A 27,237-nucleotide genomic window follows, 5' to 3' on the forward strand; every position below is an offset into this window, starting at 1 on the left:
AGCCGGACTTCCCTGTCGTTCCTGGGCAGGTCTAAGCAGGTAGCGCCTGATTTAATATCCAGTAGCCATGAGCAAGGACAAGGAGAGCAAGCAAGTACTGGAGTGCACTGGACCTCTGTCCCCATCCAAAGGCCAGAAACCCCCGAGGATGCCCAAGTGTTCCCGCTGTAGGAACCACGGCTATGTGTCTCCCCTGAAGGGACACAAGCGCTTCTGCAACTGGAGGGACTGCCAGTGTTCCAAGTGTAAACTGATAGCCGAGAGGCAGAGAGTCATGGCGGCCCAGGTAACCGTTATTTCACCGGTTAGCGAGGGCTAGCTTAACTTGAGTTGAGCTGAAAATAAGGCTCTTAAACATCAAGGGTTTGGGGCTGGAAATACATTATTTCTGCCGTGTGAAACAGGAAATACAACATTCAATTGTTTAGAAAAACATTTAAATGTATGTTTGTATACTTTTTTTAACGGCTGTTGACAAGTTTACTTTAGTTTTTCCTTATTTTCATTTGTGTACTTAACGACCAAAGCAGCCTAAACTATCAATCTAGCTAGCTTAATTTAAACACAGCTAGCTAACAGAACTTTATTAACTGTGTGTGTGTTTTATGAGTATATTGTTGCACTTGTTGCTGACAGCAGACAGTTAATAAATAGAAATTAATGTACAGGTACAGCTCCTTTTTCCATATTTTGTGGTCATTTATTTTGTACTTTGTAGCTTGAAGTAACATTTTAGGGGTTTGTAAAACAGCCATTTGTGTGTAGGTTATGTTATGGGTTAGTTACACTAGTTACATTAATTATACATTTTAAAACGATAGATAGATAGATAGATGGATAGATTTGACAGCAGTACAGTCACATCAGTATAAAAAACAAATAGGACTAGGGCTGGATTATGTGGATTGTTTTCATTTCATTTCCCAGAGCCCAATGTCTTGTATTGGTGTATCTTGTACCTTTTGTCCCTCATAATATATTTTATTTTCACAGATATAATGAATTCATTTTCATTTGCAGTGTTTATTTGGTAGACACAGGAAGAGCATGACATGAACATAAGTGGGCATAAGTGATAACCATTTAATGCATCCACTGCTCTGTTTTGCAAACAATGAATAATATAAAGAATTATAACACATTTAAAAAAACTTGTGACAAGACACCCAACCTATTCATAAGCCATAGTGTATATTTCCTTTCCTCCCCTCCAGGTCGCACTGAGACGGCAGCAGGCTCAGGAGGAGGAGCTTGGGATTTCTAGTCCGTTGTCTCTGTCCGGCCCTGAGGTGATGGTGAAGAGTGAAGCTGGAGCAGACTGCTTGTTCTCTGTGGAGGGACGATCTCCGACACCTACCAGTACCTCCACTTCTTCTCCTGCTGTCAAAGGTGAGGTGTTGCCAACCGTCATTCACTCACCACCCTCCCTCCTCTCATGTGCCACCCTGCTAATGTAGCTGACACCTGATTATACAGCTGTACAGGTGAGTCATTCTGCCCAAACAGCTGTAGCAAGTATGGAAAAAGTATATGGTGACAAATTCAACATGGAAAACACAGCTGAAATGATAAAGAGCTGTTTTGCAGTTTAGGAGACAGATTTAGAAATAAATCAGGCTGAAGTTTTCACAGAATGATACAGACTGTTGAAGGCTAAAAGGAAGAGAAGCAACATGAAGTGATACTTTCTATGGATGTGTGTGATGTTTTCTGAATGAAATGTATTACTCATAGCACTCATATGCTGGTGAGGAGGGTGGTACCACGTGTGAAAGTGACATCAGTACATAACCTATACAGATGCACAATCAACTCTTCAGTCAGATTTGATCTAAAAGCCTCCGTCATTGCAAATATTAATGGTTTCCTTATAATTGTGTGTTGGTCTCATCAGTAGATTTAACCTGCTCTAAAGAATAATCACATATCACATAGTCGAAACTATCAAGAAATAGTAATTTCTTTTAACTATATTTTAATTACAGGGCATGGCAAGCAACAACAGCCCCCAGAGTGAAAATAAATAAAAAAATAAATACAGACATATACAATAATAAATCATAGAAGCCACATGTGTTGGAAACACCATTTGCTGGTAGAGGTAAAAATTACATTTTTAAAAACAATTACAGCTTAAACAATCTGTTGATTAATTGATTAGATGGACAGAACATAATCAGCAATTGTTTTGATAGTCGTTTAAGGCATTAAATGACAAACATAACCTGTTTCCACAGTCTCAGTTGTGACGGTTTGCCTTGTCATGTGTGATAATAAAATCTTGCTGGATATTTTTCACTATAAGCTGGCGTTTTATAGATCAATTAATTATCGATTAATTGAGAAAATAATCATTAGTTACAGCCCTAAGTATAAGTCCTAATTTTCACTTTGAAATGTATACATTTAGACAGCCATATGACAAAGGAGGGTCAACCTCAATGACAAGAAGTCACTTTATTTACAGAACAACCAATGAACATCCAGCATTGGAAGAAAGTGGAAACTACTTCAACACAAAAAATGTGAGCACTGTCCATTAGACTTACTAATCCACCGTATTTCTTCACATATCAGATGTTAATATGCATTCTGCTTATAAATAGAAACTATATAGTCAAACAGTTATTGCAGTGTCTTTAAGTGTCTCTTTATAAAAGAGGTTCTTCAGGATCTAAGTATACACTGTTGACATCCTGTGTGCCGGATCCACATGGAAAACTTCCTTTAATGAAGCAAATATTCCTTCTAGATACATCTGCTTTCACTAGACGGTCCTTTAAATTGGTGCCTATTTTGTAAATAAACAATGGTGGATATTCAAAGATGCTGTCCAAAACAGCATCAGAAACAAAGGGGTACCAGTGTTTATGAGTTGTAGATAATTCACAGGATATGGTCACTCTCTTTGAAAAACCTGGTCAACAGCTGACTTAAGACGTGCTTCTGGGTACGGCTTATCTTTAAAACGCTGTTGCATTCTAAGATAAGCCTTTATTGATCCTCAGAGGGGAAATTCAGTTTGTTGTAGCAGCACAAGGCCAGAAATAAGTACAGATAAATAGATAAAGTAAGATAATTAGAGGTATATAAAACTAAAATAAGAATAGAAGTAAAACTAGAAACCATACAAGAGCCATAAAAGACAAAATTACAAGGAAAACGTGACAGTGGTGTGGTGTCTGTTCAATCAATTATTTTGTGTGTTATATTTTTACTTTGACATTAAAGAACTGAATTAAGTCCACTGTCCTTCAATATTGTAAAACAATAAAACATGGGTAAAGTCCACAGGACAAGAGTACTTTTATAGGCACTGTAGATACCATCAATAAGAGACATTTTTGTGGGAAAATAAGTGAAGATTAAAGTTGATTTGGTGACAGCAGCATGAAAGGGCACCCTAGATGTCTTTCTTGGCGCAGGTGTGGAGGCAGACACAGATACCGTGTTCCTTGTCGGCCCGATAGCAAATATTTAGGAGTTGTAATACGACTGTGGTCAAGGCTGCTCACGTCTTGCTCTGATTCTGCTTTGTGCTCATGTGAGAGGGAACTTTGGGTCTCTGGCTTGGCAACAGAGAGGAAAGGCTGAGGTGGAAAAAGGAGTTGAGCACTCTGTGATTCACTGATGACAAGAATTAGAACAGGGACAAAAAAAAAAAAAAAGTCATTATCTTTGTCTTCAGTGGTGCACAGTGTCTTCATTGTGTGAGACGAAAAGATCAGGGTCTGCCTGAGAAGAATGTGGCCTTGTTGATAAGGAAAGAACGTCAGATAATGAGCACTGATGATTTGATGGTCATGTTCGTCCTGACAGGGCAACCCACATTTCTGTATTGTGATGGTGTGTTGCATCAGGTCTGCTAATTTGATGTCAGGAACACCCGTCACCTGCAGATGGTGCTGTTGATAGCAATTTGAGCTAAGGGTGGAATGACCAGAAAAATCTTGTAAAGTTCATGAAACATATCGTCTTTTCTTATTGAATGGTCGATCAGTAGCTCTACTGCACGCCCAGGTCTGTATAAGTTGAATAGATCTCATCGTTTCTTTGTTGATTCATTGGTTTTCAGCATCAGCAAAGATATATATTATATCTTTAAAATAAATAAAGTACAAAAAACACCTGCTTGAGCTTGCAGTCAGATGCATAATTCATAAAAACAGTTAGTGTTGCAACTTGACTTAGTTCAAGTTAAAAAACAGCTAAAACTAGTACACAAATGCATAAATCCATATTTCAAATGTAGTAACGATCTGAAAGTACTGAAATCCAGCCACAAACATCATGCTTCAGCCTCTGAACAGATCTTATTTGTGGTCTCCTCTCTGTTTGTCCAGGGAGTCGCTCGGCGTCATCCTTCACCCCCTCGGCCGATGCCCGAGCTCATACTGAGGTGCCGTCTGACCTGCTGCTGGAAACCTCCTATTACAACTTCTACCAGCCTTCACGCTACCCCACTTACTACAGCAACCTGTACAACTACCAGCAATACCAGGTGACTAACAACACCCACTCTGCTGTTCATCAGTAACTCTGTTTGGAGCCTTTTTAGGGGCTCATTGTAGGGATCTCACTGCAGTGTACATGTGAACACCCCCCTCCTCTTAACAGCAAATTAATGTTTGTCTGAAGTATGTTGTTAATGCTGGTCCTCACGTCTTGGTTACATGCGATGTGTGTTTTACTTGGTTTGCCTCATCTTATTTATTTAATCTCATTTATATTGTCCTGTTACCTCAAACTTGACCTGTCTGTATGTTACTTTGTGTTTAACATGCATAGAATATTTTAAATTTTTCCATTTCATTTCAAGAGACAGTTCAGTGTCAGAATCAGCTTTATTGGCCAAGTATGCGTACACATACAAGGAATTTGACAGTTTTTTTCCATTGCTCTCAGCATACTCATTTAAAGTATGTATGAGAAAATAAATCTCTTCTGAAACCGGCATACAGTCCTGAATTTAAAATAATAATAATTTAAATAAATATAAATATTATTGAGGATTTACGTGAAAACTTAAGATGTATAGAAAGCTTATACAGCTTTTCTGCAACTTTTCCATCCTGTTTTCTCCATAGCTGTGTTCAGTAAGGAACCTCCCATCTCTAATGAAAGAGTACAATTTGATTAGTAAGTATTTAGTAAAAGGCAGATATCAACCCAGTTTGAACCCAAACTCAACTACGCTTACCAGCGAGCACTGAAGAAACACTAATATTGTAAAAAGAAAAAAATAAAGTTTTATACTAAAATACTCGTTGCAATATTATAATAATAATAATTATTATATATATTATATATAATAATATAATAATTTTAGTTTAACATCATCTCTCCTGTCTCAGAGTGGTATATAGACTGATTATAGTGTTAAACTGAGGACTCTTACACTGAAAGGTTTAGGACCAGTCACAGTCATATGCAAGAGTGAGAAAAATAGAGCCAAAAGCCTGTCTGCTAAAAGAGATGGATTGAGCGTACAGTACATGGACTGGTGTCGTGTGTGTGTAAGTGTGTGCGTTGGACTTCACATCTAAGCTGCTTCATGCCACAGAAACGAGAGATAAGCTGCTTAACTACGAGTCACCTCAGCATGAACAAGCCTTACTTTCTACTACCTGATCCCAAAACGGTCACAGTAATATAAAGGTAATCTGTGTGGATGCACAGCTGGAAGAGATGAAAGTAGCTCCAAGTTTTAGTTTAAAAAATCGTCTGTCACGGGCGATCATTACAAATCAGTTTGAATACCTTTGGAACAGATGAATGTTTGTGTTGAAAAGAAAAACATCTTTAGGGACTGTTTTTTCAGCCTTAAGAAGTATTGATTGGTTGACAGGTGCCTGATAAAATGATCAGGACTCATCAAACTGTTCCAGTCAGCAGTTTATCCAAATACTTCTTGTTCATGCTGCATACCAGTTAACTCTCACCATTGAAACACATCTAGCCATAAGCTGAAGTGAAAATACTGCGTCCTAGTGGTCTAAGCGCGTCTAAACTTCTGCAACGTCACTGGTTTGATTCCAGCTGGGTACCTTTGTTGCATGTGACCCCCCCCCCCCCCCCAACCTCACTCTCCCCCCATGTTTCCTGTCTGTTTCTGTTGTTAACTTTCAAGTGAAGATTTGAACACAGCTAGGGTTGCAAGAAACAATTATTTATTTATATTATATCAAGTAATGTTTTGGTTTTTTTCTTAATTTATTAATCGTTTACAAGTATCACAAGTAAAAAAAAGTTCCCAGAATCTAAAATATTTCTTAGTATTTCTTACTTTGTGATGAAAAACATATCATGCCCCATCCTTGCACTGAAACCCTGAATGGAAGCTAATTTTATCCTGATGCATGTGAAGGCAACCTCGTGGACATTAGAAGTTAATTTTCTTTGCTTCTGGTTGTGATTTATATAAACTTTTATTTCTTTGTTTTCCTTAGAGACGGATGAGAGTGTCTGCTTTAATGTTGGCACTTACGCTATAACGTAGGACACATGAGGGAGACAGTGCCGAACATCCCATCAACACACACACACACACACAGTCCCTCATTCACTCATCTGTATATTCACACTGATTTATGCTTAAATGTATCTCTATTGTGTCAAATGGGATGAGCTTGTGCGTGAAGCAAATTAGATCTATAACTCTCCAGTGATCTCAGATGAGGTGGTTTGTTTTTTTTATGAACAACATTTGTCCACCCCTGCTCTCCCCTTTCCACCCCCCCTCCCAACCCCCCCGCCCCACTAGCAACATCTAGTTTTGGGGTCACTGCCTCCGCTAACCTGCCAGCGCACAGCGGGGCCTGAATTGCAAAGGTTAATGGTATTGTCTGTCGGCAGAGGAACAAACCGCTATGCCTCAGCGCTCGAAGGAGAAAGTGAGCACATTAATGCTAATCAGTTAGCGCTCTTTAGCATAATTTAGCCATCCTCCTCTGTGATTTATGATATTTTCAGTGAAGTTGTCAGGTTGAGAGGGCTACGTGCGGTTATTCAAATTCAGGGACACCTTTTTTTTTTATTTTGTATTTGCATGAAGAGCTGATTGATTATTTGAAGATGAGTTTCAGTGCCACAAACACACCGTTGCACAATTTGTAACAAGAAATATATTGTTAGAATCGCAAAAAGTGGTGGAATATTTCTTTCATTTAATCTTAGCATGTTATTTCCTGAATTGGAATAATGACCATGGCTCCGCTGGTAAAAAATAATAAAAATGTCTCCTCTGTCTCCTTAACCTGTCCTAAACCTCCACAGTTTAATGGGCACTACTCCACTTTTAGCATCCCACCAACTGAAGTGATTATCCTTGAGTTACTCAATTTTTATTTTGTCTCCATATTTGCTGCGAAGCGCTCGTCTCTCTGTGGTCTTTCTGCACTTCTCAGAGATCACAGTGTTGGACTGTGATGTCTTTTCTCACTGACTTCCTGTTCATTGTGTTTCTGAAGGTGGCACTCTTTTCTCCATCACAACGCAATCTGGTGAATGTGTACTTTACATCTTTTTAAAAATTATATGACGAAGACAAATTTAATTTTTAGTTGTTTTGCTCCAGAATGGTGGTTTCAGCGCTGGATATTTATTTATATAAAAGTGAAGTATAAAGTGAATGTTAAACACACCACCATCTTTGTCATATTCTCAACATTAAATTCAAATTATTAGACTAATTTATTGCTAGTTAGTTAGCTTGTTCGTTTGACTTAAATGCCACAATACAAATAGTTAATACAAGTAAAATAACTTAACATGATTAAATAAAAACATTAGGTCCAAACAATATTCCAAACTGCACTACAACATTACACTGACTTCTTGCAACTCACAACCTACTTTCTGCAGTTCTATTATTTAATCCATCCTGCCGGCACAATAGATCTGTAGTCCTAGTTGTGTAGCTGAGTAGTGTAGCCCAGGCCTCTGTGGCTGAGTTATGTTAGCATAGGGAGCACTTGTGGGTATAAGTGTGCTATCTTGGTAGCAAAAGTAATTTTGGGTAATGTCAGTATGCATACTGTCATCATTCACATTGTTAATGAAATAACCACCCAATTAATTTATTAATACATTCAATTTAAATTAATTTGTTGATTATATTCAACTTCAACTTACTAAATGTTTGTTGCATGAGCTCCCATCCATGTTAGCTCATTGGGCCAATCTGCCAAACAGGAAGTGAGAGCATCCAATGGGCTTTATAGTAGAGGGAGCTCAGACTGTACCATGTTGAGCAGAGGACAGAGGGGAGTTTTTCCTTGTTTCAGGAAATAGACTCTTTTAAGAGCCCGTGAACAACCTTTGTTGTTAATATTTCTCTGTATAAATAGCTGGAATAATGATTAGAAATAGTTTTTATTGTTTTTACATATAAATGTTATTTGAATGTCTTAATTGATTATGAATTAACTTTGGTTTGTCTGTAGGAGGAGCTTTCTGTTTAAAAAGGGGTAGAAGCTCCTCAAGGAGGTAATTGTTGGATTTCCTGGAGCACAGGTTTCTGTTTTATTGGCAGCTGGATTTCCTTATGTTCTTTTAAAAAGTTTTTTTAAGGGCATATTTGTATATGTATTTCCAAAACCCGCCTGAACTGCTTCTTTGTCTGTGAATAGTACCCACGCCGGGTGAAGATTACTTGGTGGTTTGCAGAAGATTTAGTTTATTTTCCCCTGCTAACCTCTTTAAAATTGTTGTGATACATTTCAATTGCCTTTTAAATCTTCAAGCTAATCCAATATCAGCGACTATCATAATATAGTGATCTACAGGTCTTGAGCTCTTCTCGCTACTTAATCAAAACCCACAAGGAAACACTGTGGTCTTTATCAGTGTAAGGCCATCTACCTCGTCCTCTCCTCTCCTGTGCACTCAGTGGTGCTTGGCTGTCATGCAGGTGGATGATGATAATATGAGGGTGGTGTAGAGCTTCCAGACAGGAGATGGTGCCAGATAAGAAGACAGGCCCTCTCAGGGAGGTAAGGAAGCCCCCCCAGGAGTCAACAAGTTAGCTTATGAGTTTAAAGGAAGTACTGTGGACGTGTGGCAGCATTCTCCTCAAGGAAACGCCAGCACATGTCTATCTTTATTATAACTTAGTCCATAATGTTGTGTCATGTTATTCTTACTGGCTTTACCGAGATTGTTGTTAATGTCATGTAGCTAACAATGACTTTCTGTCCGCAACCCGCAACTTAAACTCTGTCCATCGCCTCTGCCAAAATTGTGAATTGGCATTTGTTTATTAATGCTCAGTACCATGAAAATGCTTTTAGAAACGAGCTCTGGAGAGTTATCGTCAGGTCATCTATGATTCTTCCAGCCAGAGTGTTGCTTGTGCTGAACGCCTCTTTGGATTTATCTTCGTGGAGAAACTAAAGATGCTGTTTCTGGCTCGATGAGATGAGTGTAGAAAGAGGGTGAACCATAACTGTAGGGAAGAGCATGAATCACACTTTACCACCAACTCTGTTGATACTAGGTGTGTAACAGTACACACAATTTATGGTTCAACTTGGTTGTGGGGTCACTGTTCAGTATGATTTTGGTACAGTGGGGAAAACACAAGATTGAATTTCCTTTTCGTTTATTTTGAAAACCACTAAACTGTGGCTCATAGGCCGTTCATGGTGTAAAAATTAAGGCACTCAATCAATTGTATAAGGTCAGGAAGTGATCTAGAAGAAAACAAGAGGCAGTATGTCAACAAAACTGCGCACACGAAACCAACATTATTTTGGAGCTCAAGCACTGAAAATGTGTTATGTTTAAAGTCTCACAGAGTATTGTAGCTGAACTGATGAACTCTCCCAGGGAACTGGTTATTGGTTTGGCCTTTGGCTGCTTGAACAGAGAAAGGAGAATGGAACGCACCCCCAGGCTGTTTTAAACTGCTTCTGCTAATAGACACATTCTAGAGCTATTTCCAAAGATAATGTTACCTGACTTTATTTCTTCATTGCTGCTATAATTTACTGGAAAAAACACGACCCACCCAAGTAGAGGATAATATGAGGGGGTCTTCTTATTTGCATTCCCTATGACCTTAAAACCTAAATCTAAGTACAGGGTTAGGTGTTACAGTTATAGTTAACAATACGTTGTGCAGACGTGAGTGTTGAGCAAGGTGATTGGTACAGAAGATCAACTTCTGTTATTAGGCGGGTTTGTACAGGAAAAGAAAAATCAGCACAAGAATATAAGAAACAGCCACACGAACGTCTCCAAACAACTTCCATTTGGTGCATTATTTGGCATACTGAATCCAAAGTTGAATCCAATTCTACAATTATTCCTACTCGGCTAACAAACCATAGTTAAAATAGTATTCACCCCTTCAGTATACATTGAGAAAGGTTTATAAACTATTTATATGGCATCACATTGACCGTTTAAGCTAGTTTACTCTGCGTGGATCTGCCTGTGTCCGCTGGATGTAAACCTTTCTTTCTGTAAACACGACAGAACTTGCCTTTTCGTGAGCAACTTTCACTAAGACAGTTTTGTTTGGTTCTGTATGTGTCCTGCAAACCGTAAGCTTAGTGCACTTTCAAGACTCCAGTCCAATCTCTATTGTATTTTTCACGGCCTAATACAAGAGCTGAGTGTAGCTTAAATAACAGTTTATAAAGCTGTCGGAGAATTGATGGTGTGGACAATACGGGTGACATATTACAGGCTGACAGAAATCAAATTCCATAAAAGTGAAATTGAAAACCCTCCATGAGGCGGCCTTGCTGCTGAGTAGACAGCTCGTTTTAAAGTTTTCAGAGGACTGGAGAAAGCCAGCGCTGCGTGTTGCGGCCCATTTTTAGAACCGGCCGCGGACCCGTGAATTCAAACACTACTAATTCTCCGTCGTATATATATTATTTTATCGCTATATTTCTCCCCGTCAGGTTAGGTTGTTGAAGTGTTGCCTGTGAGTATCTGATGGCTGACAGTCAGACATACGTGAATGGGATCATAGAACAATGGTGTTTATATTGTGTTTGAAAATTTCAGATGTAGAAAAGGAAAAACGGTCAGAGAATGCATTAGTATATCTACTGGTGGTGATTAGTATGCACGGACGTTGTGTAAATAAAAGGACAAATATTACAAAGGTTTAAATCCCTCTACTGGGGTTTAAATGTGGTTTGTTTATAGAAGAAAATAGGAAGAAATAAACTGTATTTCAATAAAAAAAAACCTTGGTAACACATGAAGTCAGAGACCCACTGCAGCAGTTACAACTTGTTGTTTTGTTGATGACTTCGCCTTGAGTTTGTTCCTGCAGGAAATAAAATGTAGCTTCTTTTGTAAACAGGGAAGGACAAAGATAGAGAAGCGAAACCCTTTTTAGAGCCAGAATGTGCAACGCTTTTGCTCCAACGTCACCTTGATCAGATGTCCACCCTGAAATGGCATCTAACTTACATCACCAAAAAAAGCCACCACAGACTTTGAAGAAGCACATTGCTTCAATAGCTGATTTTTAATTAATGAAAATGATGCCAGTGTTGGGAATCTCTTTGCTCTGCTGGGACTGTTTTTGTGGCTCCTTGTGACCACGAGCATCACCTCATGGCCGTATGACTCACACCACCAACACATGATGAAACACAGAGGGATGTTGGCGTGAACGAGCACGGACTGAGAATGAAATATTCTATTTTATAAAATGAATCGGCATTTACGTCTTTTTTTTAATTCTCTACTTCCAGCTTCACAAATGCAAAGATTTGCTGCTTTTTCTTCTCTATATTTTTGGATTGTTGGTCCCATAAAACAAGACATTTGAAGTTGTTACCTTGAGTTTTAGGAAATCATGATGGCATTTCACAATTTTGACATTTTAAACCCTCAGTTAGTTGATTATGAAAAGAATCGTTTCAGTCATAAAATACCCAAACACAGAATCATCAAAAACAACTCTGGAGTCTGTGGTGGATTTAAGAAGGTTTTGTCATTTTAGGGTGTTGTCTATGAAATACAGCATATTAAGACAATTAGACTTGCCTGTTGTTGTGTTTTCTTGTATGAAGCAGATGCCCCATGGCGACGGCCGCCTGTCGAGCCACAACATGTCCCCTCAGTCCCGCATGCATTCCTACTACCCAGCAGCCACCTACCTGACTCAGGGCCTGGGCTCCGCCACCTGTATGCCGCCCCTCTTAAGCCTGGAGGACAACAACAACAACAACAACAACTGCTCTGAGACCATAGCGGCCTGTGAGTGACACACAAAAACACTCTCTTACACACACACACACACACTTCTCAGGGCCCATAAAGTTTTACCCAGACTTTATCAACAGTGTGGTTAAGTACATTCAAGGGAGGATTGCACTCAAGTCAAGAGTGCCATAAAATTTATAAGATGAAATTAGTCTAAAGTGAAGCTTTTTTACTTTTACTATACTTACTTTTTACTTTACTTCAAATACAGAACTGTGTATGTCGGTCTGGCTCAAGTTAAATTCATGTTTTGCATCATTTTACATGAATGAATCAAAGGAGGTTAGATCTCCGTACTCTTACTCACAACTTACTGTTGTCTTTTCTTTTTAAAAGATGACATAATGTTCAATAAAATGATGCTCAGCTACTCAGCCTCAACCAGTTCTCATTTACAGTCTTTAATGGAAAAACACACATCTTTAGTTTATTAGTATGTCTATTGGTGTTGATTAGTATGCATGGACATTGTGTAAACACGCATCTTTCGGCTGTAATTCACAGAAAAAGTAAACAATTTTAAAACTGTCAGAGACCTGACAATGCAGGTCTGTTTCTTTTCATCGTGTATAAAGATGAAGTAGATCTCATCTGTAATTTCTGACAATGCAGCGGTAGATTTCTGGCACTCTACGCCACCAGTCTCAGATGGGAATCTCAGCTGTGGCTGCCTGGATTTTCTGCCTTTCTCTATACCTGTGAATGTTGGTAAATCAGATTGTGTGTGTGTGTATTGCTTAATATGTTCAGGAAAGTATTTGTCGAACTTTGCATGTAAGTGCATGATGAGAGTGAGATAAGAGGGAGGTTCCAGCACGATGCAGTGGGAGAGAGAGTTGTTTTAGTTCGCTGTAGGAAAGATAAATAACTTTTCAAACAGCAACCACCTTTTCTCTCAGTCTTTGGTGCATTAAGAGGCCTGTGTCAAGTGTGTTTTGCAAATGGTGACATCCTCTCTCCACAAATGATCGTCACAAATGTAGTTGTAGAGGGATCTTGCGTGCTCATCTGTGGGGTTGCAAGTATTGCATGGAATTTGCTTTGATAAGTGAAACGTAGCGCAAGAGGAAATTATCGAATGTTGCAAATCGCAGCTTGCATGTTGGCGATTTGATGAAACAGGCTGCAGATCATCACTGAGATTGTTGATGAAGTTAAATCAGTCTGTAGGTGGCGCTCTTTTCTTTGTCTGTGCAGCCATGGTGGAAGTCACTTATTACACTTAATAGCTCTTACTCTGCAATTCTTTGACCTTTGGACTGTCTGGGGTTGTTGTATTGATGCTGTTTTAGTGCTCTATTTATGTAAGATGGAAGTTTATGATGAATATTGGCACTTTCTGTATTTAGCTTTCAGCAGTGTAATATGTGTGTTTTCAGTTTTTCTTCTATTCCACAATTGAGCTGATTTTTGTGGTCCTCTAATTAATTTCCACTTGTACATAGAGTCTCTGTGTATATACAAAGGACTGTTGTAACCCTTGTTCATAAATGCTGTAGATGAATATACGTGTCACTCATTCAGGTGAGCAGGGATAATTATATAGTTATGTGAAGCCTTAATTGTGTAAAATCAAGCTTTATTTTTTCTTGTAATTTACCAACTGATGTTACTCTGGTTTGTCTTGAGTGGGTTGTGATTGACAGAAGGCAGCTCTTGTTACTTATTACAGGTCTCCTTTTGTTTGGAATTGAAGAAGCCTAAAAGCTTTATTAAAACTAATTTCTTGTATCTTTAATGATGGTTCACTGCTGCTTTTTTCCTCAAAACACAGCAGTTTGATGAGTGATCTTACCACCCAGCACAACTGCTTTAACTTGATTGACTTTTCAGGAATTAAAAGATGAAGTTGATTGTTATACCACAGTGGTATTGTATATTATTACTAATTTATAAAGGACATAGGGGCAGAGCGTCATTAGTTCAACATCCTTCTTTTAGTGAAACAGACTGTTGACACCACCTGCATCACAAACCTAAAGACCCCCGCATCTTCCCTCGTATACGTAGTTGTTTATGACTTTCACCTGTCCGTTTCCTGTGAGGGTCCCATGTCAGCCTCCTGTCGTGAATCGCCATGCTCCATGACAAGATAACAACTCTCTCAGCGGGTGGTCCCACATTTGGTGTCAGCTCCAACACCACAGAAACAAACCTACAAAATCTGTGGTTTTCAACCTGTTTTTCTGGCTTGTGATCCCTTTTTAAAAGGAAGCGACATCTACTCACAACGCCTCGTCACAGGTTGGATATTTTTCTGTATTTCTTCATCAGAGAGTGATGTGTCTATCTTTTCGAGTATTGTTCTCATTATCAAGGCTGATTGGATGTGACAGGACGGTGATAAAATCTGAAATTGACCATATCTCTGTGGGGAAGTATTCCTCTTTTATATATATATTGTAAAACAGGTAAGAGATATTGATCAAAATGAATCACAAACACTGGACACCTCCAAAGATTTCTTCTTTGATTTTGCATCTATTACAATATACAGACACTGAGGATTAAAATCTGTGTAACGTTAGTTTTGAATAATACAACCTGTGTAAACTTAACTGTATTAAACTTTGCCTGGTGTTTACCCAACATGTATGGATTCGGGCAAATGCCAACTAACATATCTGGAATATTTTTAAGGCAATGAGGAATAAATCTATCCTGTATTTCACTAGAAAAAGGAAAAGATTTAAGACACAGTAGAGAAAAGAAACTTTTTTCTTTCCAATTCTGTTTTGTTTCACCTACATCAAATCTTAGGGGGTTGTCTTTGCTCTTCTTCTGCTGTACTGTGTCTTATATTAATGTGATGCAGGGATCAGTAGTAGGTTCTGTTACTGGATGGCGTGGCCTGTTTTTCTCTTGTTATACAGAGCTGAGAGAGGAAGTTTTGTATTGTCAAAGAGTCAGTCTGAACTTGTGGTGCCCACTTGGTACAACCACTGTGTGTGGGTGTGGGTGGTGTCTAAACAGCAGGCTTCCACCACCTGAAGATGAACCCTGTTACTGCAGAGGAGGCTTTCTTTAAGAGCCTCTGTGTCCAAGATGTTGTGTGTGTGATTTTTGTCCTTTCCCTCGTCTGTCTTGGACCGTGTCCTTGATGTTGTTCCAAGGCTAATTCATATCTTATCTGCTGAGCGTGAATCACTCTGCGGGGTTGTAAGCATGTTGTTCCTGTGAGCATCACATAATGAACTTTTTATCTTCTCTAATGTGGCTGTAAAGTTGTTTCTGTTTCTATTTCAAAAGGTGCTGTAGCTTTTCTACTTGTTTTTTTTTTAATAGTCCGAATTATTGTATTTCACATCGCTGTTAGCTGCTCTTATCCAGAGTGACGTGAAGTTTTGTTTCCAATTGGAGCTGAAACGATTAGTTTAGTAATTCATTGAATAATCAAGCAACAGAAAATTAATCTGTCTGACTTATTTTTACACATAATTATCAAATCATCCTCTGGTTCTAGCTTTTCTGATTTTACAGATAAATGGCTTTGGACTGTCGCTGCAGCTAAAGATTATTTCCATGATTAAATGTTTAGTCTACGAAGTGTGAAAAAAATGATGAAAATGTCTTTAAATGACTTGCAGTCCAATACCCCAAAAATATTCAATTAACTATCAAAGAAGACTTAGACTTTAACGATTAATCAATTATCAAAATTGTTGCAGATAAATTGTCTGTTGATTGACTAATCGATGAATTGACTTATCTATTTTGGACTGTTTGTTGGATAAAACAAGTGATTTGAAAATGTCACCTTGGGTTCTGGGAAATTGCAGTGGATTTTCTCACTATTTAAAGACTAAATGGCTAATCAATTAACCCACAGAATAATGGGCAGATTCATTGATATTGAAAAGCCAAATTTCCAACACCACCAAAACAGCTTAAGTAAGGAAGGTAAGCTAATATACAGAATATCATCCTGGTTGTTGATTTAAGTTAACATTTGCTTCAGGATATTAAAATTCAGCCACATAATCCTTGAATTGTTTCGCTCTGACCGAACATGTTTCGTCCCTCGGGATCAGTCCATGAGGACGAAGTAGCTGCGAGCTCTGAGCCTACCTGCCCTCCCCTTCTACCTGGCTGCCAAACAGCGCCCCGTCAGATTTATCTCCCTCCCAGGATAGGGCTAATCAGTTGGCCAAATACAGAGATCCAAATAACCTTCAGGAGTGCCACGCTGTCCTTTCCCCTCCCCTCCCCTCCTTGCCTCCTCTTCCTCACCCCCTCTCCGCCCTCCCCCTCCGCAGGCCCCGCTGTCTCCGCAAAATTGCCTTCTGGAGTTAGTGAGCGGGAACAGTTAAGATTTACAAACAATGATGAAGCTTGTCATGCGTCTTTCTCCATCCGTCACGGCGGGCCGGGCGGAGCTGTGGGTAGAGCCGTCCTGGTGTTCTTCATAAAAGCCAGCTCTCTGTGAAATACGCCCCCGGCCGGCCTGTTTACTGCCCCGCGCTCGTCAGCAGCCCCGCCGCCGTAAATCGCCGAGCGGGAGGTGACAGCGCAGTCCATCAAACTCCCACCCCACCTCGCTGCCCTCCCAACATCTCACCTCACACTGCCCCTCCCCCTCCACCCCCTCCTCTTATATCAGAGACACACACACTCACACTGTTTCTCCACAAACACCCGCCCCACTTCCTCACCAGGATCTAACCGGGGAGGCTCAGATGAGCTGCCCCGAAAGAGTTATGGCTGTTTCAGTCTCACAGGAGACAGCGTCAAGCCGCCGTTTATGTTCTTTCTTTTTTGTCCTTGTCTGGACTTCTTTTCAAAAATTCAAAACTGCTCAAAGTTTGCAAGCTGACAGCACAGAAACTTTCCTTTCACATACTTCTTACTACTTCTTTTTTTCTTTTTGATTTATACTGACGTCAGACTTCAGAGTCGAGCGCCGCTGTGCTGGCTATACGTTTGTCTGTTTTGTTATATTGGTGTCAGCACGGAGCGTACAGTAATTTAAATGCAAATCAGATTGTTGAGGTATTGCAGATGTTAATCCTGCTAATCGATAGACCTGCGTGAGCCCATTAAGTTAGAAATCCATTACTATCTTTCTAGATGATATTCTATTGATTTTTCCTGCTTCAATCTATACTGTACTGTACACCAAAGTGAGTTACTGCGTATAAAGTCTGTCGTTTCAGGTTCTCCGCCTCTTCTGAAAAAGAAAAAAAACGATAGAGAGATTGGCGTCAGTAAGTTTCTTTGTTTCGTACCTGCTTTCAGATCAGATTACTTTGAACTTGCACTTGTTCACACCCACGCACTCTCTCACACACACATAAACAGTCAAGGAAGTCCCTTCAAACACACACACTGCACATGTACTCGCGCACACACTCATTCTGGAGATGTCAAAGAGGCCTCTCACTCTTTTGGATTTATTAAACCCGAAACGAATCGGTACTTCTAACCCAAGAGGTGACCTTTTCAAAGGAAGTGCTGTTTCATGTCATGTAGCAGCAAGAGTTCATTTCCTTGGTCACTGACATGCTGAGAACATCACTCACCTCCGCATGTACTCTGCTGTTTCACTACCTGAGAAAAGGCTAGAAGAAGACTGTCGGTCTGGATTGTGGCGTAATGTTAACAATTAATACTGTAACACGTTTTACTGATCATGTCATTAAGTTGTAGTACCTAAAGCATCCCATTAAATATTAGTTTTGATGGGTTTAAAGCGGATAAAATCGGTTGAAGAATGAAAGTTGTTTGATTTAATATTTGTTTCAGTATAACTTCAACATGTAGTTCAGATTTAAACATTAATGCTGTTGAAACAATGATTATATGTCAGAATCAGAGTTTTTCATTGTACAGCAGCTAAGTAAATAAACCTGAACAAATAAAGGTGAAGAAAATAAATAGGTGTATATATATATATATATATATATATATATATATATATATATATATATATATATAAATATATATAAAAAGCAACTTTTCAGCCAACTTTATGCAGGTTTTAACATAAACCTACGTTCACTGGGATTGTCTGACAGTTGACAGATTGAATGAAATTTATGCTCAGTGTTGATGTTGGACAGGAAACAGACAAAATGTACGTGGTCCAGAAACACACAGGACCTCCCGCTTACATTAGAGGTTTATAATACCTTTCATATTTAATTTAATCAGTGATTTTTCTCACTGTGTATCCATGACAAATGTACCTGCTGGAAAAAGTCAATGCACCAGCAATCCACCTTGCACAGTTCAAGTTTTTTTTACTGCTTTACATCATTTAAGAGGAGGAAAGGAAGGATGTCTCTACCTTCTAAACGCTGGCAGGCTGATAAACCCTAGAAAAGAAAAATCTAAACTTCCTTGCAGTTATTCAGAAGATTCATGCGTTTTGGTTGAGCTAATGACTTGATTCAATCTGTAAGTAAGAGCCGGCAGCAGAGCAAGTGATCCTGTCGGGGGCCCCGTGAGACCCCCGGGGGGCCTCATTGAATGTGTGGCTGATGGAGGGTCTCTCCTGGCTGTTGGTTACAGTGGAAGAGTCCTGTGTGGCCTGTCAGATTGTCTTCCCCACCCTGCTGTGCTGCTAAGTGCCCTGATAGCCTCTGGGGCTGTGGATGGACTAAATACCAGTGTAATTGTCTGCTCGGGGCACAAGCACTGTTGTAATGTGTTGTACAACACCACCATTAACACAGGCCTGGGGCTGTGGAGACATTAAATGGCCAGGGCTGTGTAGTTTATGTCCTCTTCCCCTCACTCTCTATTTCTCTCTCACACACTAACACACACTCTCACACTGTCCATCTTTGAGGGACTTGACTGTTTTATCTAATGCCTGTGCAGCAATGTATAGTCATCAAAATTGGCGTGTTATTTTCTATTTTCTTCTATTTCTGTAAATGCAGCATGTGCGGAGTGAAGTACGTTATTTCTAAAGTTATTATACATCTTCAGAACTTTGTATATTTAATGGCTTAAATCTCTAAACAGTGTCTTCTTACTGTCCAGACACGATAATCTATAATACTATAAATATATATGTAGACTTTTTTTTTCCTGCCCTGGGTTTTGCCTCTCAGGCTTCATACAGGTTGACCTGAGCATGTAATTGCTTGAGCCATTTGGGGCTACAGTCAAGATCTGCAGACTCTACTGAGGGCTGGAAGCTACACTTCATATTTTTGGGAGAAAGAATAATTGGATATGTATTGTGATTTACAGGTGGTGATGTGTATTTATGATATTTTCATAAAAAGATGCTGAAATTAATATTAAAGAAAAGGTAGTAAAATACAGTTCTCTTTTTAATTAAGGTGCATTAATAACAGAGCGATAACAGCATTTCTAATTCCTAACCACTATTATGGGAAATACGAGCTAATTTCACTGTAATATGTTATTTGCACATTTAAATTCACGTTTTTCTTTCCTGACTTCCCCACAAAAAGTGAAGCCTGCACGTAAACAAAGAAAATTGTATAAATGTTCAACATTTTTATTTTAACCTTCTTCCATTTAGACCAAACTAATACAGCAGTTGTGTTCTAACATTTGAAAACAGTTAATCATAGTATCAGCAAGTTTACTGCGTAGAGTGTGTGTCTAAATGTAATCTGCATAAGAAATACTTTATACACAGGATCTAACATGCTCAGGTCTCTACACATATGTAAAGTGGATTTTCCTGATTTCCTTACCTAATCATGCTCTTGTAGTCACTTTCCTTGTGTTGTTTTGAGCAGCGGCGGCTGCTGGGCGTTGGATTGATAAATGACGTTGCCTTGGCAGCTCTCTGAAACAGCTGAACGACTTGGATAAACACATACGGCAGCTTTAGCACCCGCGAGAGCCGTCCTTCTTTCCATAGCAATATATTTCACTCTTCCTGTGTCCTTTACTTTGGCATTTTTCTTACCCTGTCGACTCACAATGAATCTCTTGTTTAAAACGTAATGATAGAAAAGTCCCGCAAATATTGATCGGCCGCCTCAGCTCATTATTGCATATCCATAACTTTTCGACGGATCACGTCAAAAAGCCCAACGATAGACTGACAGGCCATTTTGTGAGTTGATGGGGCACAGTAGCCGAAATGGAGATTTAGCATAGGGACGAGGGCCGTGTCACGCCTCTCCGGCAGTCATCTTCACCGGGGACAGATTGGTTAACAAAGCAGGAGCAAAGGTTCCTCTCTGCTTAATTAGCCTTTGACCCCGACACTGATGCCTTCTGTCAGCCTGCATCGGCCCTTCAGCTCCACAGCAAACCAATAATGAGCATTTAAGTGTTTTCTGACCCCCTGTAATGGCTGCATAAGAGACTGCATCCCTTTGAACAATTGTCTCAACAGCTCTTCATTTGGTAGATGAGAATGAGAAATATGTGGAAGATTTAACTGCACACACAATAAAAGGAACAGTCCTTATCCACGATAATGCAAAAGCGATTATTTGACTCTTTATTTACTTCTGTGATTAAGGTGTTTGATGTGGCTTGAAATTAGCTGTAGCTCAGGCGTCACTACCAGGCTCACTGTAAGAGCAGCGGTCACAGTTCAGTGTCGGCACTTGTGGCGTTCACTTTACCAGCAACAGCAATATTTCAGAAGCCTTAACTCTTTAGTGAAAAATGTATTCGGTTGGTTTTTAGTAAAACCTCAGTGAACCAAATGAGACTTTTGTCTAGAAGTTAAAAGAAGTGACTGCTTACCTTCACACAGCAACTGAAAATACCCGTTCCCTTGAGGTGACCCAGATCAGATGTTGTGAAGTTATCAAACATTATGATTATGATTATCTTTATATACCATCTTGCAACAAAATTCAGCATAAATTACGTGTTTAACTGTGCTGGTCCACCGCTTTGGTCCAGACTGAAATATCTCATCAAGTATTTGATGGATTACCGTGAAATTCTGTACAGACATTCGTGGTACCAAGAGGATGAATCCTAATCTTCATATTGTTATCAGACGTCAGTTAGATCATGAGAGACTTTCAGAATTAGGAGTCGACGTGAGCAGTGATTTGAAACTGAGGGTGAAGGTCTGCAGTGTGAACATCAGCTGAGTGGCATGAGCCTCCACCGTTCAGTGCTCAGTATTTAAAGCCTGTCTGCTCTTTGACTGAGTTTTCTGGGCCATTAAGTCCTTCTGCCCGGCCTGATGATGAGGAGACAGACGCCCATATCGTTTCTAGAGAGGGGGGGTCCCTCTACAAGGGTCTGCCTCAGAGGGACACCAATGGGACCCTTTCAAACTGGCCAGGGACGTTTTTTTTTTTTTTTTTTTTTTTTTAGACACAGCTCGCATCATTTTAATGGCAGCCATTTAATCCCGGGTCAACCTTGTCATGTGACAGGCAACTCCTCACTCTCAAGATTACATTTGTGTTCCCTTGATGATGGCCTCCACTAAGTGCTCTTGTCCCTGGACAACACTGACAAATTCAGACAGTTTTTTTTTTGGTAACTTGCAGGTTGTGCATTGGATATTGTCACACTGAGAAGAAGACGGTGAGACACGGTTGAAAGTTCTGGAAAAGGCTAGCAAACGGACCTTAAGTTCAGACCATTTTGTCAAACCTTCACACTCAGTGCCACATTAATGTGGTTTAACTACAATAACAACTTGCAGCCGGCTGTACAGCAAGTGTGTCAACATATTTCTCATTAATGTCGTATTATTAATATACTGTTTCCTTAAACTGAGTAATTATGATATTACTATAAAATATAGGCGTTGAGATTTCTATTACTTGGAACTAAAAGGCCCAAATAATGAAAACAGCCAAGTACGGGTGTACTTGTATGGGTGTCCATATACCATGTAGTATATTCAGAATAAATGAGCTAGAGCTGACACGATGGGTCCATTAATCGATTACTGTTTTTATAATGAATCAGTAATTTTATTTATTGTCGTTTGTCATCACAACATTTGATAATTCCAGCTTCTAAAACGTGTAGATATCATATCATTATAAATGGAATATCTTTAGGTTTTAGACAAAACAAGACATTTCAATATGTCACTTTCGGGAATTTTTTCAAATGTATTTTCTGACATTTTATAGTTTGATTGATTAATGAATAATGAAATGATAACATGTCGTGGCTACATTTTTTTTTTAACTTTTGTGAATGATTGACATGTTTTGAATTTTGACAAGTAAACTGAAAAGCCATTAGAGTAATAAAATATCTTGGGTTAATGAGTCATACCATTAAAACGATTACCAGTGCAAGTTGTCATCTTAATTTTATGTTATTGGGAAATTAGTACATCCGCAGTTTGCATTGCTGTAGCTTGCTCACATCTCTACAGTTTATTGTCGAATCGTGTGTGTGTGCAGGCCTGTGTGTGCGCGTGAGTGTTTACTTAAGTGTTATCTACCCCTATGACCCTTGTGTACGGTGGATGAGTGTCGAGTATGAAACCCACAGAGGGAGCTTATCCCGGCTGCATCAGACCGAATTACCATCTCCTCTCACATCTGGGCTTTTGTTCCCCTCTTTGGCAGCCGCAGAAATGATTGCACCTTCATTCCCTCCCTCTCTCCCTCCTCTAACAGGACAAGTGGGAGGTTAAAAAAGAAAGCTTCCTTTTGTTATTCCACACAAAGACTGTTTAATAGTTTGGAAATCTTATATAGGGTGCTGAGTGACTGGGAAAAGGGCAAAAGTTCATTCAGGAGAATAAACTCTCACCAGCATTTATAGTCTCTGTGTTGTTACAAACTGTTATTTATATATATATATATGAGCCAGAACCTCAAATAGACTTAACCTTTAATACAAGCTTCTCTTTTCATGGTGGAGGTGCAATTGCGCAATTAAGGTTTTCACGCTCGCTTGAGGTGGTTTTTGCCTCTGTCGAAAAAGAGTTGACGCACTAAATGGGATATGAAGAACGTCTGATGTCCAGACAGCGTGAAACGTGGCCAATGCTAGCTGACATTAAAACTTTCCCAATAGGAACTAATTCCTGAGGACCTCCCTCCATTTTTATCTCATAGATGAGGTCCGTCTACTTCTTCTCTAACCTCTGCTTCTTCTGCTCTGTTAACTTGCGGATTACAGCGATGCGTAAAGCGTAGCCTGTACCGCAAACTTCTGACGAAACTGCGCTTTGCAACGAGCCTAGTTTTTTGGACATTTTTTTTTTTTTAGACCAAACACTTAATCGATGAATCAAACAAATAAAAGAAAATGTAATTGACAATGAAAATAATGTGTTAATTGTTGTAATTAGTTGCAGCCTTTAGCGTCATTAACAGGTGCTCGCTGGCTAATTGAGAACAAGGCTCTGTGGCGTTTCAGCAACATTAATCTGTATTAAAGCGGAGAGCAGAGGACAGTCGGATGCAGCAGAGAACACGTGTACAGCAGCTGATTTAACATCTCCAGTGAAACTAACACGTCCAGTTGCTTTCAGCCTTTAATTACATCATAGATTTCCTGCTGATGAACAGGCAGAGAATTAACAGTGAACGAGCTAATTCACAGCCGCTCTCCCCCACCCACATGCTGTTATTGCTGTACAAGTAGACCGCTGAAAAAACCAGCAGGGTGCACTTAGCTACACAAACATTAGTATTAACGATTGGGCTGCCAGTTTGGAATTGGTGACAAACTGCAGACGGGCAAAAATTGGAGTCCGAAACCAATCAGGAAGTTAATGAGGAGAGAAATTACTCCTCTTCTTTTTCTTTTTTTTTTCTTCTCCCCCTCCCACCACCGCTGAGGAGGAGAGAGATGGTGGAGGGTGAGGGATGAGGAAGCAGGAGAGGATTCTGGGAAACACTGGACATCAGCTCTTGTTAATGTTAATAATTCTTAGTGTATATATATTAGTGAAAGTAAGAAAATGAAAAATGCGGGTACATTTGAATATTTTAGGCTGTGAAGGTACTTGTCCTCAACTGGAGCACATTTAAACATTTTTTGGTATCATGTGACAATAGTGATTGACAAATATGTTAAAAAAAAAAACAGAAAATGATTGACTGTTTTATCATCTTGTGTGAGATAATGCCCCTTTATACAACGGCTTCCTGAGTTGTTTTCTACATTTCTTTCAGTGGTTAGCTCTCGTTTTTTACAACCAGTGCATTCATCTCTCTAATGATTAGGGCTGCAACTACTGATTGTTTTCAAGATCCATTAATATGCAGATAATTTTCTTGATTAATTGGCAAATCATTTGGTCTTAACAATGAAAAAATGTCCACTACAATTTCTCAAAGCCAGAGGTGACGTCTTGTTTTGTTCAAAACCCAAAGAGATTCAATTTACATGGATATGAAACAGAGAAAACAGCAAATATTCAAGTTGACGAAGCTGAGATCAGTTGATTTTTTGACATTTTTCTTTAAAGGGTTACTACTTTAATAGCTTTTTGGGTACTGACCACAATTTGTTTGTAGCACAGTAAGTCAAAATCTGTCAGGTATAGAAAGCTATTATCAAATGTGTTGTTATAGTCGTAATCTTATGATCAGATAGTTCCTGATTTAGATCATTTTTGCCAGTTTTAGACTAAATCTAATCTAAAAAAGTTTTTCTGTGGCTGCTATCATTTTTCAAGCACAATTACTAAACAATTATTAGATTCAGATTTGCTGCAGAAAACCTTTTAGTTTTTTTGGCTTTAGGAAACAGTGATGAGTATTTTTCACTATTTTCTGATTGATTGAGAAATCGAAGCCAAAGTAGAGCACCATGTGACTCTCTCTGATTTTACGGGACGTTACCTGCAGCATCTTGGACACAATCACTGAACATTTTGATTTAACCATATACACTTACCTGCACTTGAGATTTGATATTGTACATACTGTATATTTAACTAACTTAACTTAAGATATGAGCGACTGACCGTTAACCTAGTTTATATGTTTATATGTATCTCATTAATTGTTGTCAAACAGTTGTCAGCCTATTGATTCTCCTATAGTCCTTCAAAGTAAATGTTATGAATCTTCACAGATAAAGTCTTTATAGAGGTTATAAATGAGGACAAAAGAATGAAAGCAAGGTGATGAAGGTCCTCAATGGTTATTAATATTATTATTATTAAACATTACAGTAACATTTGACGTCTCCTGGCCTCAGTGTTATTAGTGTGTGCAGTAGCCGTGTTAAACCGGCTGGGTGCACACCGCTCTCATGTTAACTGTAAAACATCTGATGCTTTTGTTTTGTGTTCAGTGTCTTCCCCCTTTTTTTTGCTGACTGATTCAATTTGCTATAAATCCTGAGCTTTGCTAAGAATCATTTTACTGTACAGTCATATTTATATCAGGCGAATACAGCTCGAACGCAGAGGACCATTTGTTCTGCAGTGCTGATGGTGCGATGTCTCACTATAGTATTTCTGTTCTCCTTTTTATTTACTCGCCTTACACTACGTAGACATTTTTTATTTTATGTGTGCTGCTGTGCTGCCTACCTACACGAGGCAATATGAATTTATCATATTAATGACTTTGAGGAGTATCCAAGAAAAGAGATTTGTAGCTCAATATCTGAAAGAGAAGTGAAAGATTCAGGTTTGTTTATTTTTCAAATACATAAACATGCTTTACATTGTGGGGCAGCAATTTAATGCTTTTAATTATGTTTGTTTCCTCAATAATTATGTTTTAATTCTTTTTTTACCATAATAGTGTGGGGAGACATGCTTTGATTTTGGTAGCATGATAGCGGCACTACTATCTTTTCCATTTGAAGCAAACTTTAATCAGACGTTTATGTGCAATGTTAAAATTAAGTTTTCTCTCAATTTGAAATGTACGAACGCAATAAAAGTACTTTGTGATGGCCCAGTTTGTGGAGATACTGAAGGGTTTTATGAGAACGTGACGGACACATGATGAGCAGATGTTCCTCAATATGTAAAAGACGACCCAGAGGTTCCTGATTTATCACAGAGTAGTTTTATCGTGTTTGTACAGTTCAAATTGAGAAGAAACTGGCTTAATTTTAACATTGCACATAAACTATGATTAAAGTTTGCTTCAAATGTAATAAATAGTAGTGTCACTGTCATGCTGCCAAAATAAAAGCATGCATCCCCACATAGAAAATGCAGTAAAGTTACATTTGCAGGTTGCCTGTGTGGTAGTCTGACTCACCGGATGTAGGCTGTTGGGATGATTCTCCTCCCCTTCCGCTATCTGCGTGTTACCGTTTCTTTGGGACAGCTAGGAAAACAAGAAAAGTAGTAGTTTGTAGTTTAATTTGAAACATGTAAACACTCAACAGTGGCTCATTGGCTATGATTCTTACCGTAACAGTACAGGCACTCAAATATAACGAACCAAACGTCCTGCACCGAGTGGTTCGGGACAAATACACTTACCGTTACACCCTTGGTAGACGGTTAATGGACATCAATCATGTGTGATGGTGATGGATTACAGACGTGTCCCAGAGCAATGGTTTTGCAGGTATTTGGTAATAAAAACAAAGTACTGGACAAATCAGAGGTTTGACCTGATGATGGCGCTAGAGAAAAGGGATAAATCGTGTGGGAACTACAAAATGTAGACGTTGTGGAAACTTTGACCTGCTGGTGGCGCTACAGGAAATGTCAGAGGGACACCAAAGTCAGTAGGAGTCATTACCTAGGGAACATGAATGTCTGTACAAAATCTTACGGCAACACATTCAATAGTTTTTGAGATATTAAAGTCTGAATGAAAAAACAGAACCTGAAAGAGAAGCTCCTCCACACGGCCGTCCAACTGGCCGAGACTGTCAGATTGTTTCAGAAAGTTGAGATTAGACGATAATGAAGTGTATCCGCTGGGCTCCTCAGCAGATCTCTGATCAGGCCTCTCTGTCTCGTCTCTGCAGCCTTCTCATCCGGCAGCATCACCTCCGGTCACAGCTCCGCCATGACCTGCAGGTCCATCAGCTCCCTGGTTAACTCTGACGTCAGTGCTGAGTGCGAGGCCGTCACCGTCGACTCCATCATCGACGGTGACGCCAACAAATAAAAGAAGCTAAGGATAACACTAC

General features: G+C 39.3%; 1 protein-coding gene across 1 annotated transcript; it reads left to right on the forward strand.

Annotated features, from left to right (window-relative positions):
* Positions 1-67: 67 nt before the first annotated feature.
* dmrt1 (doublesex and mab-3 related transcription factor 1) lies at positions 68-27,215 on the forward strand. Its single transcript, XM_070905125.1, has 5 exons — positions 68-286; positions 1,215-1,389; positions 4,344-4,501; positions 12,042-12,228; positions 27,073-27,215. The coding sequence occupies exons 1-5, from the start codon at positions 68-70 to the stop codon at positions 27,213-27,215; spliced, it is 882 nt and encodes a 293-aa protein (XP_070761226.1).
* Positions 27,216-27,237: the final 22 nt, after the last annotated feature.

The sequence above is a fragment of the Enoplosus armatus genome, chromosome 4 (assembly GCF_043641665.1).
Source record: "Enoplosus armatus isolate fEnoArm2 chromosome 4, fEnoArm2.hap1, whole genome shotgun sequence".
Taxonomy (NCBI): domain Eukaryota; kingdom Metazoa; phylum Chordata; class Actinopteri; order Centrarchiformes; family Enoplosidae; genus Enoplosus; species Enoplosus armatus.